Source organism: Caloenas nicobarica, chromosome 1 (genome assembly GCF_036013445.1).
Source record: "Caloenas nicobarica isolate bCalNic1 chromosome 1, bCalNic1.hap1, whole genome shotgun sequence".
In the NCBI taxonomy this organism is placed as follows: Eukaryota; Metazoa; Chordata; class Aves; order Columbiformes; family Columbidae; genus Caloenas; species Caloenas nicobarica.
Window position 1 is genome coordinate 56106673 of NC_088245.1, and position 14914 is coordinate 56121586.

Below are 14914 nucleotides of genomic sequence, written 5' to 3' on the forward strand. Positions count from 1 at the left end.
TTCTTATCTTTCCAGGATCTTAAGTCTTTATGTGCTTTGCCATTACTTTTGTTCGTGTCTTTCTGCTATTGAAGACGAGACCAATATTCCTACTTCAAATACATATTTTTCTTCATCTATATTTTTGCAATAACTGTATGTGGGACTTAATGAGATTAGTGGTTCCTTTAAAACCTACAAATAAATGTCAGGCTAACAGAAGATGGTGTCTGTTACAGCTGTGGAGGTGCAATAGCAACCCTTCTTTTTAAGTAAGGATGGAAAAGCTGCGATGAGACTTGCCCAGAATCTGGTACTGAATGTACCTCGTTGGGAGTTGCAGCAGGTTCTCTTAAAACGTTTTCTTTTTTTGAGTTTTGATCCTGTCCAGTTTGTGTGGATATAACTGGGAAAGTCACTAGCTTAAAAATATACGAATCGCTGATCTGTCTTGTGGTCCGTTGGACAGGTAAATGTGGACCTTTACTCAGTGTTGTATTACTGAGCTTTAAAACTGAGATACTGAGAAAAGGAGGTTTTGTAACCTGTGATTCTTACTGGTTCGGGGCTTTTATATGCATGACCTTTAGATTGCATTAGCTTTCTGTTAGTGAGCAAGTAGAATATTTATGAATGTTTTACTTAAGTTGCTCCATTATAGCTTGCATAATGATTACATTACCTCTTCTTATGTGACAGTGATAAGCATTTTTTCCTCTTCTGTTATTACATTTAAAGTACTGTATTTCATTTGGCTTCTAGACAGAGGAATTAAATTTCAAGTTGTATGCTTGTCTTGAAGCTAAATTTTGAGTGTTAAGGGCATATCTTTAATACAAAACGAAGAGGTTTCCTTCAGTTTTCCAAGATATATATGGAAATTAGAGAACATTTACTTATCATTGAAATTATTTTGAGATAAAATTACTTTTTGCCCATTATTACACATACCTATTTGACACTAAGCTATCTAAGTAGACTCTTGTAAAGTCTTAATTCTGAATTAAAGGTATCTAAGTGGAATCAAAGTTAAATTGCTTTGTTTCACTTGTAAATCTTTAGAGTTTTATTTCTTTGTTTTGAGCAACTTGTGTATAAAGAGAATGCTCAAGTGCACTGTTTCTATTATTGCAGTAAGTTTTCTCAAAGCTTGCGTATTTTTTGGATGTCATTTTATAGTGTTCCAAAATAGAAATTCAGAGAACAGACTTTGCATTGTAATCTGAGGTTTGAAATGACTAGTCAGAAATGTCGAACAGCTTGAGAAGCAGTTCTCATAAACTGTCCTTGAATTTACACACTTTAGAAGGTTACACTGATTTTTTTTTTTTTTTTTTTTTTTTTTTTTTGACTAGACAGGAACTTTGGGTTTGTCGGGCTTATATTTCAGTGCACAAAGAAATGCAACACTTCATAATTTATCTGAAGTTTATATGTAGTGGATACCTACTCAGTGTTCTCTGAGTCGCAGTAGGAATGACGTGATAACTGTGATAGACTCCTCTCTCTTTTTTTTTTTTTTTTTTTTAATTTTTAAGAGCTGTGTATCCCAAGGCGAATCTTTTGTGGCTCTAGTTCCCTTTCAACTAGTAGGCAACAGATGCCAAGGAATAAACTTTGAACCTCACAAGATGTGGGGAGAGGCAGGAGGGAGAACTCATGTGATGCTGAGGCAGCATTTTATCTTCCATGAACAAAGACTTGGGTTTGGTGAACAAACCTGAGCCTCGTCCCCTGTCTGTCGCTGCTGTGAGCTTCTTGAAGATGACTTGCAAAAAGTAATCAGAGTGTGGGATTGGAGAGGAAGGAGCAGAACAAGTGCCATTAGTAGTCAGTTGTACTCTGGTGATTTATAGAGCACTGAATCCTGGACTGAAGAGGCTTTATTTTCCGTCATGGGTCATGGGGTAAGTGCCTCTATAGCAATCCGAACGGAGGAGCTGTCAAGTTAAAAATGGAGATGTTGGGATTCTTATGTCACAGGAACATGGGAATGACTTCTGTGTTTAAACATGAGGATTCTCCTATAACTTTCTCTCTCTGCTAAAATAACGCCTAACTAGTCAAGACTGCGATGTGCCAAGTAACAGGCTACATGAGCTAAATATTTACTGTATATAGTTCAGCTTCTTCTGCAGGAATCTTGTACTTCTTTCCCATAAAGTACTTATGAAAAAAACTCCATAAACAGGTGGTGAACAGCTCATGTTGCAAGTTGTAGTTTGGGTTTTTTGTGTGTGTTGTGTGTTGTCTGTTGTATGTTTGTTTTTTTTTAAGTGGGAGAAACAGTAGATAAGTGAGAATGGGAGCCTTACAAACATAACTGTGCACTTGAAATACTTTCTGAAGTGCTTGCAACAGTAATATATTCTTGTATCTATCATTTTCATTTGTTTATTATGCTTTTTGTGAATTTCAGTCTGAATCCAAGCTTTTCAATGGCTCTGAGAAGGACATCTCTTTATCTTCAAGCAAGCTTACAAAAAAAGAATCTCTCAAGGTGAATTCATTTCCAAGTAACTCCTCATGGACTATAAATGCATTCACATAGTTTTACCTTATTCTCTAACAAGAAGATAAAAATGCTGACTAGTGATGAGACCTCTATGAAATATTTTAAGTGTCGTGAGAAGTAATGGTATCGATTCTCTTCAAACCTTATTGTACTGTCACCTGAGTATGGGCTTCTATAATGCAGTCTTTAAAATGGCACAAGATTATAGGATAACTCAGAAGATTATAGAATAATTCAGGTTGGCAGGGACCTCAAGACATGCAATGAAATGACAAATTGAATTACCAAAACTACAATCTGCATGCAGTACCTGTGTTTTTTCTACTGCCTTCTTCCCCCTGTGTTGTAACAAGACTAAACTGCACTGTTTGGCAGATGTCATGTCAGGAGAAACATAAAATTATTTGCCTCTGAAAGAAGGAGGTATGTTGCTGCATCTTGCTGTTGGGGAGGGAAAGTAATTGGTAGATAGATACTGCTGATCAGATAATGCACTTGAAAATTTGAATCTGGCCCAAATTTGGTTTTGGACTTCATACCAGGAGGGGAAGAGGGCTGGTTGATTGGTTTGTTTTTCCCCTGTGATTCTGATTTTCAAAGTCCTCAGTCTTAAAAGCAAATTGCAGAAGAATCTGAAATTGGTTACGTGGTAGGTAGCTGCTCTTGAAACAGAGCAAGAAACAGTTGTTCACACCTTGAAGTCAAATACTGTCTTTTAAATCTGCTTCTCTGTATCTGGATTGCAGATTGAATTTAGCAGGTTTTTCCTCAGCTTATATTGATAGTTGTGTTTTCGTGCTCTCCTTACTGGTTTATGGCTGTGACATTGTAAGTGTTTTTTATTATTATTTACAGGTTCAAAAGAAAAATTACAGAGAAGAAAAGAAGAGAGCCACAAAGGAATTACTTAGCACAATCACAGACCCATCAGTTATTGTCATGGCTGACTGGCTGAAGGTCAGAATCCAACTGTGGAACCAGAGCTGAAGATGTAGCAGCTGCTTGCTTCTTTTTGACTAGAATAGAAAAGGCTCAATCTTTTACTTGCTGTTAATGTTTTTCTACAAGCACAGCAGCCCCTAATTACATCCCAGACTCTCTGTGCTCAAATCCCAGGAGAATAACGGAGGAACCAAGCTCCACTTACTGCAGTCACCATAGTCACTTGCGTCTTGTGTGTAGAGCCATTAACTTCAGATGGGTTGGCTTTACGGTTCTTATTTTGTCCCTTTTATTTTACATTTTGAATTGAAGCTCCCTTACATCTGTAACAATAGTGAAAGTGGTTCAGTCACATTACATATTTGAGTACAGATTTCTCTGTGTACTTCTTTCTGGTAATTTTCCTTTCCTGTCTTAAGAACTAACTGTCCTCTAATACTGGTACAAAATGTGAAGAATTAATTTCTCAAAGACAGCAGTCAGTGTCATCAACAGTAGTACAGTACATGTATTTGTATATAAGTACTTAAACTTGTAAATATATTCCTTGGAAATTGTACAAGAAAAAAGATCTGTTACCAATTTTTATACTTAGCTCCAAGAAATAGCTTGTCTGGAAAAAGTTTCTTCAGTTTTTGCAAAAATCAATGTAAGCAGGCTAAAATATTGCTCAGAGGTCAAGTTGGCATTCAGTCCTACAGACACACAAGTAATTAAAATCTAGAAATGACAGAATTGATGCAAGCAGTCTAATCAGATATGCAAATTCAGGGACTTAATAGGATCTTATATTTCACATATGGACTGAAGCTAAAAGCTGTTATAACAGTTTTTATCTAAGAAATCCAGATATATCTGAGTTATTTTGTGAATACCTTATTTTTCTTATCAGATGTCTGCCCTGTTTTCAGAGGAGCTCTGTTTCCAAAGATTATTGTGTCTTCATGCTAGTGATAAAATATGTTTCAGATAGGAAAATTCATGAAGGTTTCAGATGAATTGCCATACTTGACATAACTGAATGTGTGTATACCCATTTGTAGAATAAGTATTCATCAAGAAAGAATGGAAAAGTGAGCATTGAAATTTTACCTTTTTATTGTCTTTGATAAACCTGGGTTCTGGTTTTGATAGACCTGCTAAACTTTGCTTGAAATAAAAGCTAATAAATAATTTCAGTTTTCATTTTGTTAAGAGGTGTGGGTTTGGTATTGGCTTCAGTGAGCTATAACTGTAATTATTTATCTTCTAGATTCGTGGTACCTTGAAAAGCTGGACCAAGCTGTGGTGTGTACTGAAACCAGGAGTGTTGCTTGTTTACAAAACCCCTAAAAATGGCCAGTGGGTAGGAACAGTGCTCCTGAACGCTTGTGAACTCATTGAGAGGCCCTCTAAAAAAGATGGCTTTTGTTTCAAACTTTTTCATCCTTTGGAGCAGTCCATATGGGCTATAAAGGTTAGTGGTAGTATATATGGTTCTTAACGAATTACTAGCATTAGCCGGCTATGAGTGAAGACAACCTTAATGAAAAGCTGAACTGCATTTTCTGTTGTAACTTTAATGGTTTGTTTATTCTGAATATAAGCCTTCAACATCTAGTTACTCTTCATCATGAAAAGTATTTGATTTATGCTGCTCTATATACTGAAATAGCTTCAGAAGTGTGGTGTGCAGAGTGATGCCTTTAAAGAAGTTAATGCTGTCACTGGCAATCATGTAAGTGGAGGGAATGAGTGTATAAAGCTGTATTTTATGTCAGTTGAATCTGAGGAATTAAGGAGGGAAGTGATTTGCCAAAATGAAAGAGTCAAGATATGTTATAAACATTTCTTGGCTTCCAGCCCTATATTAATGTAATAAAATGTCAGCCTAGTTCAATGTACTTTTAAGAACAGAAATTCAGATTACTTCCTTGTGCAACAGTAGCTTATACTGCAACTTGTTAGACAATTGTGTTCTTTTTTGGCTACAGTTTTAGGAAGATAAATGTTTTCCTTCAGTTCTGATGTGTGGCTGCTTTGTCAAGCATGGCATAATATTGTGACCAGCTCTTATCTGTAGGTGTTGAAAAGCACAATGTGTTCTGCACAGCAAAGGTTTATTTCAGTTTCTCATAAGAATCTTTAATGTTTGCTATTACTCATTGTTTATACTCTAGTAAACAAACTATTGTAGTCCTTGTTTTGTGTTTGCATATGAAGAGAGGCTGCAGAAGCACAGCACAAGTGAACATATTTATCTCCTGAAATGGCATCTTGCTTTAGATGAAATTACTGTATGATATTAGGGTCCTTGTCATAATAAATTAATTATGCCCTCTGCAATATACAGCTTCTGAATCTTAAATTGATATAGTTGTACTGCCACATCTGTAGTAGATGCTGCATTGATTTTGTCTTCCTTATCTCAGACTGAGAAGTCAGTCAGCTGGTATAATTCCTGATGGCTTTTTGAGGTCTTTCCGAATTGTTATTGTTATCAATGTTATCTAAATTTAACAAACTTAGATCAAATCTTTTGAACAGTTTTATTTTAATATTGCTTAGGAGGGCTTTTCACTAATTAGTGGTGATCTCACTTTTGCAGAACACAAACTTCATATCCTTTTTCAAAGCTATAGGTTTTGGTGTCGATGTGATTTAATTATTTATGGTCATGTATACATACATTGCAAAATGGTGGCCTGTCTACAGAAGATCACGAATCAGTCTTATATTTCTTTATTGCTTGGCAATGAGAAATGGATTTGTTTGGTTTTTTAACTAGATATTTAGAATTTAGAGGACATGTCCCACCAGATTTTTACTTTTTTAAGGTAGGTCAAATTTTGAACCTGAACAAGTTGATATTGTCCATTCTAAATGTGCTGAGAGCTGGAGTGGCATTTGTTCATTTTGGTTTGGCTATTTGCAGTTGAGAATTACTGGATTTAATTAGATGAAAGGCCTTGAAGTTTGAAACCTTGTTTACCTAGTCAATTATAATGTCCTAGGTACAGATTTATTATCCTGAGGCAAACTTTCATAGGCATCACAGCAATTGACTGATTAACAGAGTAGATTTACCAGAATGAGCCTGAAGTCTAAGGCAAAATGAGCCTTGTTTGCAATCAGTGCAGGAAGGTGACATTGCAAGAAACATTTACATAGGTACAAATACTGCGGGAGATTTTCTCACTTGAACACACTTCCCATAGTGTGTCCTTCTGGCAGGCTGCAATTTCTCTTCTGCAGTAGTTTGTGGCCAGTCACTTCACATGCTCTCTTAAGCCTGTTGCTGTGGCCTTTGATGTTCCTCCTGCACTCTCAGGTAGCTGATGCACTTGGTTCTGCCTTCCTCATGTGCCCAGTCCTGATGCCATTTCAGTTTACTGAGATTAATAATTAGAAAAGTTACTTCAAATAATTTTTAAGTAGTAGATTTAGTCAAGCGTGACTGCTCATCGGGTTTTATCGCTTTCTCTGAATGTTCATGGCATTTGAGTTTTATTGGCATGAATATTCTGTAGGAAGTAAACTTCAAAGTTTTTTTTAATCTAGTGGATTTTTTAACTCGCCCATTACCTTGTATTGGAGTAGCTGTACCATCATTCTGTCAGGAACAGACAGTTCAAATAAAGTCACCTAACAAATGGAAACTAATGTCTCCCTTGTACAGAACACTAACATACTGAAAATTGATTTTGAAATCACAGTGGGTGATACCAAATAAAAATGTCCAGTGCTTTTGGAGCAGTAAACAATTAGAGGAAATCAAGATCCACATGCAGTTATTCCAGAATAAGTCAACCTACCTAAATGTTAGCTGCAAATTATTCGTTCAGTTTTACTCAGTGTATTGTCAAAGCACCTAGGCGAGCATAGCTTTCTTGCATCAAAAAGAAAAACCCAAACACCAAACCCACACTTCATCTCTAAATTATAGCTGTTTGGTACCGAGTAAGCAGTGTGCCCTGTGTGCCCGCAGCAGAACCCTAAAGGGGAGATCTCATGGGCAGAGGTCTTGCCCTCAGCCCGTGCCCTGTGACCTGAGAGTTTTGAGGACTAGTGATGGCAGAGGCCTTTGCACGGCACCGGTGCACCCGGGTGCGGCAGTCCCCTCCCTGCAGCCCCCCAAACCTCTCCCACCCCTGCCTGGGGCTGGCTGAGGGGTGCTCATGCCTGGGTTGTCCCTCCTGGTCCTCCTTACCCAGCAGCTCCTAATCCCTGTGGTGCTGCTTCACCAAATACTTTTCATAGGTGCTCACTTGGAGGGGGACTGAGGTTTGGAATCTGGTTTCTAACACCTCAGTTGCTGTTCCTGTTGTTTACTGACTTTTCAGGAGCTTCTGAACATCATTTACACCAGCACTAGCTTGCCTGTATTGATATTTAAGTGCCGCCAAGACTCCTCTTTACTTGCCTCTTGCCCTCAGAAATGTTCTGGCTGTTTCATTTGCTTGCTTCTAAAATATCTGCCTTTATCTGCTTTTGCTCAAAACTTCTGCTGGCTTTCCAGTTCCCTCTTCTAAGCCTCGTACTGACTTTTCATTAGGCTTCTCTGGGGGAAATCATTGAAGACCAAGATGTGTTAACTCATCAGTTAGGCAGGCTTAACCCAGCTTTCAATGGTAGCTTCAAGTATGTTTAATATACAGCCCTCTTTGCCTACCAGTTGTCTTAAAGTTATCATAGGTAAACTTTTTTTGAAGGGACTCTAAAATGGTTGTTTAGAATTTTATTCCAAAATGAAGCTCAAGAGAAATGGAAAGGTCTTTTGGATTTTTTTTTTTAATTTGTGAAACAGTAAAAATTAAACTTTGCCATTTGACATTCTCTGTATGTCTTTTGGTTGAACGTAATGTCATGGTGTCCTGCTGATACCCTTTATAGAGAGACTTAAGCATCTAAATGTCTTTTATGGACCTGGGCATCATCTATTTTTTTTTTTTCTTATTTGGATGCCAAGCCTACTGTTAGGCACCTAAATATTTTGTGGACTTGACTACTGGATAGGTAGAGAGGTTGAAGGGGAAGGAGGGAGGGAGAAAGGATGAGTTTGTTTCTATAGCAATACGTAGGGTTTGGGTGGGAGGAATTATTTCCATTTTATTTAAATATCAATTGACTTACCTGTCTTCTGAAGACAGGCAGAAGTCATGCCATTCTGGAGCACAGGATGCTGCTGAGACACTGAACACATTGTCACATAAAATAAGGATGAAGTGGATCACTGAAGAGGGGGTTTGGCTTGCCCTTGTGTCTCTCTGCGAGGAACTGTAGCATCCTTGTAGGAACTGAGATGAACCTTCACTCTCATCATGAACAAATGGGGCTGGAGAGGGACGAGACAGTTGTACGAATGTGGGGTCTTCTACTAGGCAACATTTATTGTAAATCAGCGCTCTTAAACCACCCCACAGACAGATCTTTTGGTTTGCTTGCTTTCTGTTTTACCTCTTCAGCTGAAATACTGAGCTGAAGAGGAACACCTTGTCCCTTGTGATATCTCTACACCCACCTGCAGGAATCCCTGGTCAGTGAGGGTGACTCCCCTGTGGCATTCCTTTTGATGCTTTTGTCATCTTTCTATAAATAGCATCAGCAGAGCATTTCCAAGTTACTATGCCAAGTCTGATTTACAAGAAAAAAACAACAATAAAAATATTAGAATCCCAAAGACCATTCTTTTTAAGGCAGGGTTGAATTGGGAGCTGTGCTTAGATTGAAGTCTTTGAAGAAGAGATACAGTAAAAGAGGGCTGTCCATCTTTCCATTCATGTCTTCATTAGATGTTGCTGAGTGACAGTAAATAGCTCTGCAGTGTGTCAGCTTGTTATTACATTGAATGATAAACTGTAAAACTGAGTTAAAATATCTGATGCTGTTGCTTGTTTTGTCTATTTCAAGGGTCCCAAAGGTGAAGCAGTTGGTTCTATAACTCAGCCATTGCCCAGCAGTTATTTGATCATCCGAGCCGCTTCAGAATCAGATGGTAAATAGACGTTTCAGTGGTTTTCCACAGTTACAGCAATTACTTATTAGAAAGAGATGGCTTCAGTTATCTTACCATGTCTATTGTATCACTGCGATTGCAGTTTCATCGTTGTTAAGGTTCTCCTTAAGTTAGTGCATTCAGTTGTGTTGGTACTGGTAATTTTTCATCATTGTTAAAGGAAAATTTTGACCTGAATAAACTGTCATAGAACTCCTTGCGGTTGCCTTGCATTGGCTGGGTAGGGGAGGGGGAAGGGGTTATTTCAGATTTACATGTATTAATGTATGTTTAAATACTCAAGCTAGTTCTTTTCTGAACTGCTAATGTGGACATTCTTCCTAATGAAAGCACTTGCGTGTTATGAAGTGTAGCAGTTGCACAGAGTTCTAGCAGTAAAAATTCCCTTAAAATATAGTTTCATAACACCCTTTGTCACTGGGAAGGTGGTGGTCAATTATCAGTGCAACCATCTTCCAAGGTTACAATGTGGAAACAAAATTTCTGACTGGTGTGTAACCTTTTTAGCATCCTCTTTCCTTTTACTGTTTAATAAGGTATACCCCTGCAGACTTTAAAAATAGGACTCTATTTGCCTTCTGTATTGGAAAATGGATTAGATAAACGGAAATGGCGAAATAAGGAGTGGAAAGAACACACAAATATGTGTAGTTACCTTTTACCAAAAAAAAAAAAAAATAGCATGTACGCTATTTTATATTGAAATGGCATTTAAATGCTGTCTTTATAGCCACTTTTCCACACTGTTATTATATTGCATGAGCAAATGTTGCCAACTGATGCAGTTACTTCGTCTTCAAAACTAGGGCAGGGCTGCGGGCAACTTGAGGAATTTAACGGTTGGGGCCTGAGTGGAACCATACTTGCATTAAGGAAGAAATGCTGGAATATGCTCTAACAGAATCATGATTTACCTTGCTTGTTCTACCCTGAAGCATCCCTTGTACCAGAGCTGGGTAGTTGTGAGTTGTTTTTATGTCCCCACCAGATTATGAAATCTGATGCATGTAACGTGAAACAACTCTGAAGTGTAAGCAGAGCCAAAAGGATTGTGGGATTAGGAAATGGAAGTTGTATAGTTCAGTTAGATCCTTAATTTTTAATCTAATAATAAATCTGTCTTTAGGCAGGTGTTGGATGGATGCTTTGGAGCTGGCACTGAAATGTTCAAGTCTCCTTAAACGTACAATGATTAGAGAAGGTAAAGAACACGATTTGAACTCTTCAGCAGACAGTACTCATGTCTCTCTCTATGGTCTGCTTCGTGCTAACAACTTGCACAGTGGAGAAAACTTACCGTAAGTGGATTAGTTACTAAACCTGATTGTCCTTTTGGCAGAACTTTGTAGTGATAACTTCTCCATAGGGAGAATCTTGCAGTTCTTTTTGCTCCTGAATTCTCTTTATATGACTTATTTGCACTGTGGTTTATGTTGTATGTGAATAAAACAAAAAATTTTTTTTTCAATCCAAGTGGATACACAGGCAAGTTTGGCCCAAGGAACTCAAAGTTGAGTATCACATCAGTAAGTTTAAGTACCCAGTTAAACTGTTAAAGTTTTAATTTTTTGTATCTTGATGTTGGTCTCTCTTGTTAGCTTTGCCTGAAAATAGTAAGTTTAGTACATGTGACAAAAGTTGGGCTGTTCTTTGATTAAAGAAATGAATAATTCAATCATTATTTAAATGGTTTCAGCATGTCTCAGCTTTGAATCATCTGATGGATGAATAATGATTCAGTCACCCTGTTAATATATTTAATTAAATGCACAAAAGTTGACATTATCTGGGAAATTATCTGGTACCACCTAATGTCAGAGTGCCCTTGAGTAAGTCTCTGTTTGAATAAATACTTTCAGACAGATTTTTGGGAGCATAAGCTTTTGTGGAAATATATTATGAAACAAGCATGGGGGAATGAATGGTGTTTTCAAACACTTCAATTGCGGTACCCAAGCACATTAGAAAATTTAAAAAATTTAGTAATATATTTGAAATCATTGGGTCTGAAGCTTGTGCTCTCTTAGTAATCTTCTACCAATTTGCTGTAGCTTCAGGTGGATGCAAATTTATTTCAAATAATCCCTCCCACTCATGAAGATTTAGCTGCCCATCCGTCTTTTTGGGGTGAGCATGAATTTTGTACTGCTGTTAAGAGTACGCGCCTGTATTTGAGACAGACGACCTGGACTGGAAGAAATGCATTTTTTTCTGGCATAGATAGTCTGAGAAAAGCACAGAAAAGGCAAATTATTGCCCCTAGCCCAGATTCAAGGCCCTACCCAGATGGCCAAGCAGGCTCAGCTACAGTTTTGCTCCTTCTCTTATCTCATGGAAGCAATAGAACTGTTGTCTACAATTCAGCTGGAGATCTGTACTCATGAATAGTAGTTTAATATCAGCAGCTGGCCCAGATTACAATCACAGCAATTAGTTACAACTGTTAAGTCTAATTAAGACTAATGGTTTAATTAAGTAGATCTTTGGATATAGCATGTTCTAAGAGTGTTCAATCTGCTTAACTATATAAGCAACAAAACCTGCAGACCTACTACTTTTAATGGGATTGGCAGGAGAGGGAGAAGAAAGGTGAAAGCAATTTTAGCTTCAATCGAGAGCTAACTTTTGTAAGTACATTAATAGCATGAGGAGGTCCAAAGAAAACATTGAACCAATACTTGTTGAAGATGATCGCCTGAAAAACACGGATGAAGAAAAAGCGGAGACATTCAATGCTGCTTTTTTTTTTTCCCCTTGGTCTTTAATAATACTAGTATAACTTAGGCTGCCTGGTCCTCTGAGTTGAAGGACCTAAGGGCAGGAACAGTGACTTTGCATTTGTGAGCACTAAAATTTTAAGAGACCAGTTGTCTCAGCTGAACGTTTATAAGTCCATGCAGTGTGATGGGATTCATCCTAGAGTAATGAAGGAGCTAGTGGATGTTACGGTAGGACCCCTTTTGATCATGTACCAAAGGTCTTCGGAGTCTAGGGAGGTCTCCACTGACTGGAAGCTGGCCGATATCATTCCAGTTTACAAGACCTTGAGGGAAGACCCAGGAGACTACAGACCTGTTAGTCTAATCTCAGTACCTGGAAAAATTATGGAGAAGATCATACCAGGTGCTATTGAAAGAACAATGCGATCATCAGGCACAGTCAACATGGCTTCACAAAGGGAAAGTCCTGTTTATCTAATTTGGTATCCTTCTGTGATAAACTCACCTGCACAGTGGGTGAAGGGAAGGTGGTGGATGTAGTTTTTCTGGATTTTAGTAAGGCTTTTGATACTGTCTCTCACCGCATCTTGCTGGACAAGTTATCCAGCTGTGAGATGAGCAGGTTAATGATGTGCTAGATGAACTGACAGAAGGGCATAGCTCAGAGGGACGTAGTGAATGGGGCTACATCTGGATGATGACCAGTCACCACTTGTGTTACTCAGGGCTCAATCCTAGGACCTGTTCTGTTCAGTATTTTTATCAGTGATCTCGATGCCAGTGCTGAATGCACCATTAGCAAGTTTGCTGATGATACCAAACTGAAAGGTGCTGTTGACCCTCTCAAGGGACGAGAGGCCTTGCAGACGGATCTAGATAGATTGAAGCGTAGGACAATTACCAACGGCATGAAATTTAACTAGAACAAATGCCAGATTCTGCACCTAGGATGGAGTAAGGCCAGGCACAAGTATGAACTGGGAGAGGAGCGGCTGGAGAGCAGCTCTGCAGAAAGGGATGTGGGGGTGCTGGTCAACAGCAGCTCAGCGTGAGCCAGCAGTGTGTGTCCTGGCAGCCCAGAGGGCAAACTGCATCCTGGGCTGCATCAAACAGCATCACCAGCCCGTCAGAAGAGGTGATTATATTGCTGTATTCGGTGTTGATGTGGCCTCACCTTGAGCTGTGTGTGCAGTTCCAGGCCCCATAATTTAAGAAGGGTGTTAAAGTCCTTTAATGTGTCCAGAGAGCAGCAAAGCTGGTGAAAGGGCTGGAAGGAACATCCTATTAGGAGCAGCTGAGGACTTTGAGTTTGTCTACTTTGTAGAAAAGGAGACTAAGGGACAAACTCATTGTTCTCTCCAGCTTCCTGAGGAGGAGAAGCAGAGAGGGAGGTGCTGATCTCCTCTCCTTGGAGTCCAGGGTTAGAACATGTGGGGATGGTTCAAAGCTGCATCAGGGGAGGTTTAGACTGGACATTAAGAATCATCTCTTTACCAAGAAGGTGGTCAAACACTGCATCAGGCTTCCTAGAGAGGTGGTCGATGCCCCAAGCCTGTCAGAGTTTAAGAGACATTCAGACAATGCCCTTAATAACATGCTTTAACTCTTGTTCAGCCCTGAACTGGTCAAGCAGTTGGACTGGAAGACCATTGTAGGTCCCATCCAATGAAACTATTCTGAACTTGATGCGTTTGATAGTTCAGTGAGAAGAGAACATCCTAGATGTTTCCAGCGAAGCTAGTTTGGCATTGTTGCCAGATCAGGCATTGTTGCCAGATCAGGCTTGCTATTGGCAGTTTTAGTGTGTATTTTATTAAGATCCTGGTTTGGAAACATGAAGTTATTGTGTGAAGTTGAAGATTCATTTAGCCTTTATTTTTTGTAGGTTAAATGACAGTGAAATTGAAAGGCATCACTTTAAAGATCAAGATATGTACTCTGACAAGTCTGATAAGGAAAATGACCATGACCACGAGGAATCTGATAACGATGGATTGGGGAAAAGCGAAGAAAGCGATAGTGACACATCAGAGCGACAGGATGATTCTTACGTTGATCCAGAACCAATTGATATCAAGGAAACTACTTATGTAGAACAGAGTCCTGAAGAACTTGGAGAGGTAAAAGTACTGTTGATGTAGTGAACAAGTAGATTCTCCAGATAGAAAGCTGATATTTTAGGGCTTGGACTACACTCGAAAAATGACTTGCAGGATTGGCTTTCATATTTTCAGCAATAATATGAGGAAAAAGTTCTGTTCACCCATGCGCTGCTCAGCTTTGGCACTCTTGTGCTGTTGTCTGAGATCATCTGGAATATTGCTCAGACAGAAGGTGCTCAGTTTGAAAGGGCCACCTGCAGAAGAAGTTGACCGTGTCTACCCATTCTTTTGTTGTTCTTTCTATTTGTTTTTTATTAACTTACTCCTTTTTTTTGTCAAGTAAAAATCTTCAAGTTAAGACTTTCGTATAAGCTGACACCTCTGTTCTTCTACTGCAAGAAAGGAGTTAAGCAGCTGTGGGGTCTACAGAATTCAGTGGAAGGCTTATTGTGTTTGGATGTCACCTTGCCTTCTCATATGATGCCCCAGAGCTGCCATTCTACTTCTGCAGATTGTCTTACGTATCTACACAGACAAATATGACAGAGATTTGTATGTTTTATTTGCTGTAAAGATACCAAAAAACTTAGTAACAGAAATCGAGACGAGTTTGTTCACAAATCTCACCTTTCTTCAAGTACTAACTGTAAGATTTCTTTTT

At 38.7% G+C, this 14914-nt stretch overlaps 1 protein-coding gene across 2 annotated transcripts in view; it reads left to right on the forward strand.

Moving 5' to 3' along the window:
* OSBPL8 (oxysterol binding protein like 8) overlaps window positions 1–14914 on the forward strand; it is a 99396-nt gene that overhangs the window by 68800 nt on the left and 15682 nt on the right. For both annotated transcript variants that reach the window (XM_065634730.1, XM_065634739.1), the window contains 6 exons: window positions 2399–2479; window positions 3350–3451; window positions 4689–4892; window positions 9326–9410; window positions 10558–10729; window positions 14037–14271. In XM_065634730.1, coding sequence (XP_065490802.1) covers window positions 2399–2479; window positions 3350–3451; window positions 4689–4892; window positions 9326–9410; window positions 10558–10729; window positions 14037–14271 — 879 coding nt within the window. The remainder of the gene's footprint in view (window positions 1–2398; window positions 2480–3349; window positions 3452–4688; window positions 4893–9325; window positions 9411–10557; window positions 10730–14036; window positions 14272–14914) is intronic.